We start from the raw sequence: 2,246 nt of genomic DNA, 5'->3' as shown, positions 1-2,246 counted from the left end.
TTGAATGTGTGTGCCTCTCAGAAAATAAATTACTCCTGCAGGCAAGAGTTCAGCAGTGTATGTAGCTTGCTATCTTTGGGCACAGTGCTCAGTACCACTTTCCTCTCTGCTCCCTTTGGTGTAAAATCAGCTGCCCAAAATGCTGAAAACCACTGTTAATTGATATTCCACCAGTTACTATCCCCACAAGCCTCTAATGCCACCTGTCCTTCAAAAAAGCAATAAAGTAGAGAAAAGTCATTTATCTGTACCATAGGTCCCACTCTCCAGATCAGCATGTGTGCAGAAGCAGATGCACAGGTGTCTCAGCCAGGACTTGTGAGGTTAAGTAGTGAGCCAGCTAAACAACAGCCCCAGTGCTGGGGAATGCAAATAGACCAGATAATTGTCTGTAGCACTGTGGCACAGTATTAAAGCAGCTTGCATCTGCCACCAGAGCAACCTTCTTGAACCAATGCTATGCTTCCTGTTCTTCCTTTAATTTACAGAAACATTGTACATCCTGTACAATGCTACACATTTTTAAAGGCCTGCATATCTTTCAGCCCTTCCCCGCTGTCTCCTGCTACACATACTTTGGAAAATGTCAACATTGCAGTGAAAGAATCATAGAATCATAGAATCATTAAGGTTGGAAAAGACCTCTGAGATCATCGAGTCCAACTGTTAACCTAACTGCCAGGTCCACCTCTAAACCATGTCCCTAAGCACCACATCCACATGCTTTTTGAACACTTCCAGGGACTGTGATTGCACCACTTCCCTGGGCAGTCTGTGCCAATGCCTACCCACTCTCTCCGTGAAGAAATTTTTCCTAATATCTAATCTAAATCTCCCCTGGCACAACTTGAGGCCATTTCCTCTTGTCCTGAGGGGCTGCACTGCCAGGCATGGGGCCACCACGAAGGTGAGGAGCGCTACTCACCTCGGCGCCCGCCGTGACCTGCACCATCTAGAAGATCCTTACGGACGCGAAGATGCTGCTGGAGCGGCTGAAGGAGCACGACACTGCAGCCGAGTTGCTCATCGACCAGTCCACCATCCTGCACCAGCGGGTGGCCACCATGAGAGAGGCGGGCGCGGCGTGGGTCGAGAAGGGCCGGGATGCCGTGGCAGAGCAGGCTGACCCACCTCGGCTGCAGCCGCATGTGCTGTTGTCCCAGGAGAACACGCAGATCCACGACCTGCAGCAGGAGAACAGGGAGCTATGGATCTCGCTGGAGGAGCACCAAGATGCGTTAGAGCTTATCATGAGCCAATACAGAAAGCAGATGTTAGAGCTTTTGAAAGGGAGAAAAGGCGAAGATGCAGAACCAGTCTTGAAAGTTCATCAGGCTAATTCCTTGGCAATTGAAAGTCAAATAGACAGAATATGTAAGATGGGAGAGGTAATGAGAAAAGCTATTCAATTCAATGATGATCAGTTCTTTAAAGTTCAGGAGAAACTAGCGCAGTTGGAGCTTGAAAACAGAGCTGCATGAACTATTGTCAATCAGCAAAGAATCTTTTGAGGTGGGGAAAGAAGATCTGCCTGACTGTGAAGCTTAGGTCACAAAATAACCTTATCTCCAAATCTTGACTTCAGAGTCTATTATGGAACTGCCCTGCAAGGATGGGTTTTGATTTGTTCTTTCAGGTGTTTCCTTGTATGTTTGTTTTATCTTTCAAAATGTATGTGCTGTTTTCTCTGCATTTTTCTGAAATTACATATTCTTGATCTCAAAGGCTTGCATTGCTGCTCTGTCTTAGTAACTGCAGTATACAGATGCTTATTTTTCTAATTAAAAAAAAAAAAAGAGAGAGAAAGGGGGGAAAAAAAAGAATGCTCTTGCATGCCTTGATAAGAAGTGGAACAGTTAACATCACCTTTTGCTATACTGACACTGAGCAGCTCAGTTACCACTCTTGTGCTTTAAAATTCTTTTCCACGTTCAGAAATGTATACAGGAGAGGGGGAAAAAGCAGTTAAACCTAGGTAGAAACATCACCTGTTTCTCAGACCACTATCCTTGTCTCACCTCCTTCTTCACTTGACAAAAAGTCTGACTGGCATCAAGTTTCAAAGATGGAAAACAAGGTCGGATTCTGATAGTATGTACCATGATACTCGTAAGAAAAAATACACAGTGAAGAAAGAAAGATGAGAAAAAGACTGGCATATATAGCTTCTGCTGCTCATGTTTTGTGGTCACATTCTGGCAGATTACAGATGTGCCTGGCCAAAACCCTGATTCATAATGCATTTG

At 44.9% G+C, this 2,246-nt stretch overlaps 1 protein-coding gene across 1 annotated transcript; it reads left to right on the top strand.

Annotated features, from left to right (window-relative positions):
• Nucleotides 1–977: 977 nt before the first annotated feature.
• LOC309593239 (suppressor of IKBKE 1-like) lies at nucleotides 978–1,481 on the top strand (the record flags this gene model as incomplete). Its single annotated transcript, XM_082317428.1, has 1 exon — nucleotides 978–1,481. One exon carries the CDS (start codon nucleotides 978–980, stop codon nucleotides 1,479–1,481), a length of 504 nt encoding a protein of 167 aa, XP_082173554.1.
• Nucleotides 1,482–2,246: the final 765 nt, after the last annotated feature.

Source organism: Platalea leucorodia, assembly GCF_965183815.1.
Source record: "Platalea leucorodia genome assembly, chromosome: 7".
In the NCBI taxonomy this organism is placed as follows: Eukaryota; Metazoa; Chordata; class Aves; order Pelecaniformes; family Threskiornithidae; genus Platalea; species Platalea leucorodia.
This window is presented reverse-complemented; position numbering and strand designations above follow the sequence as displayed.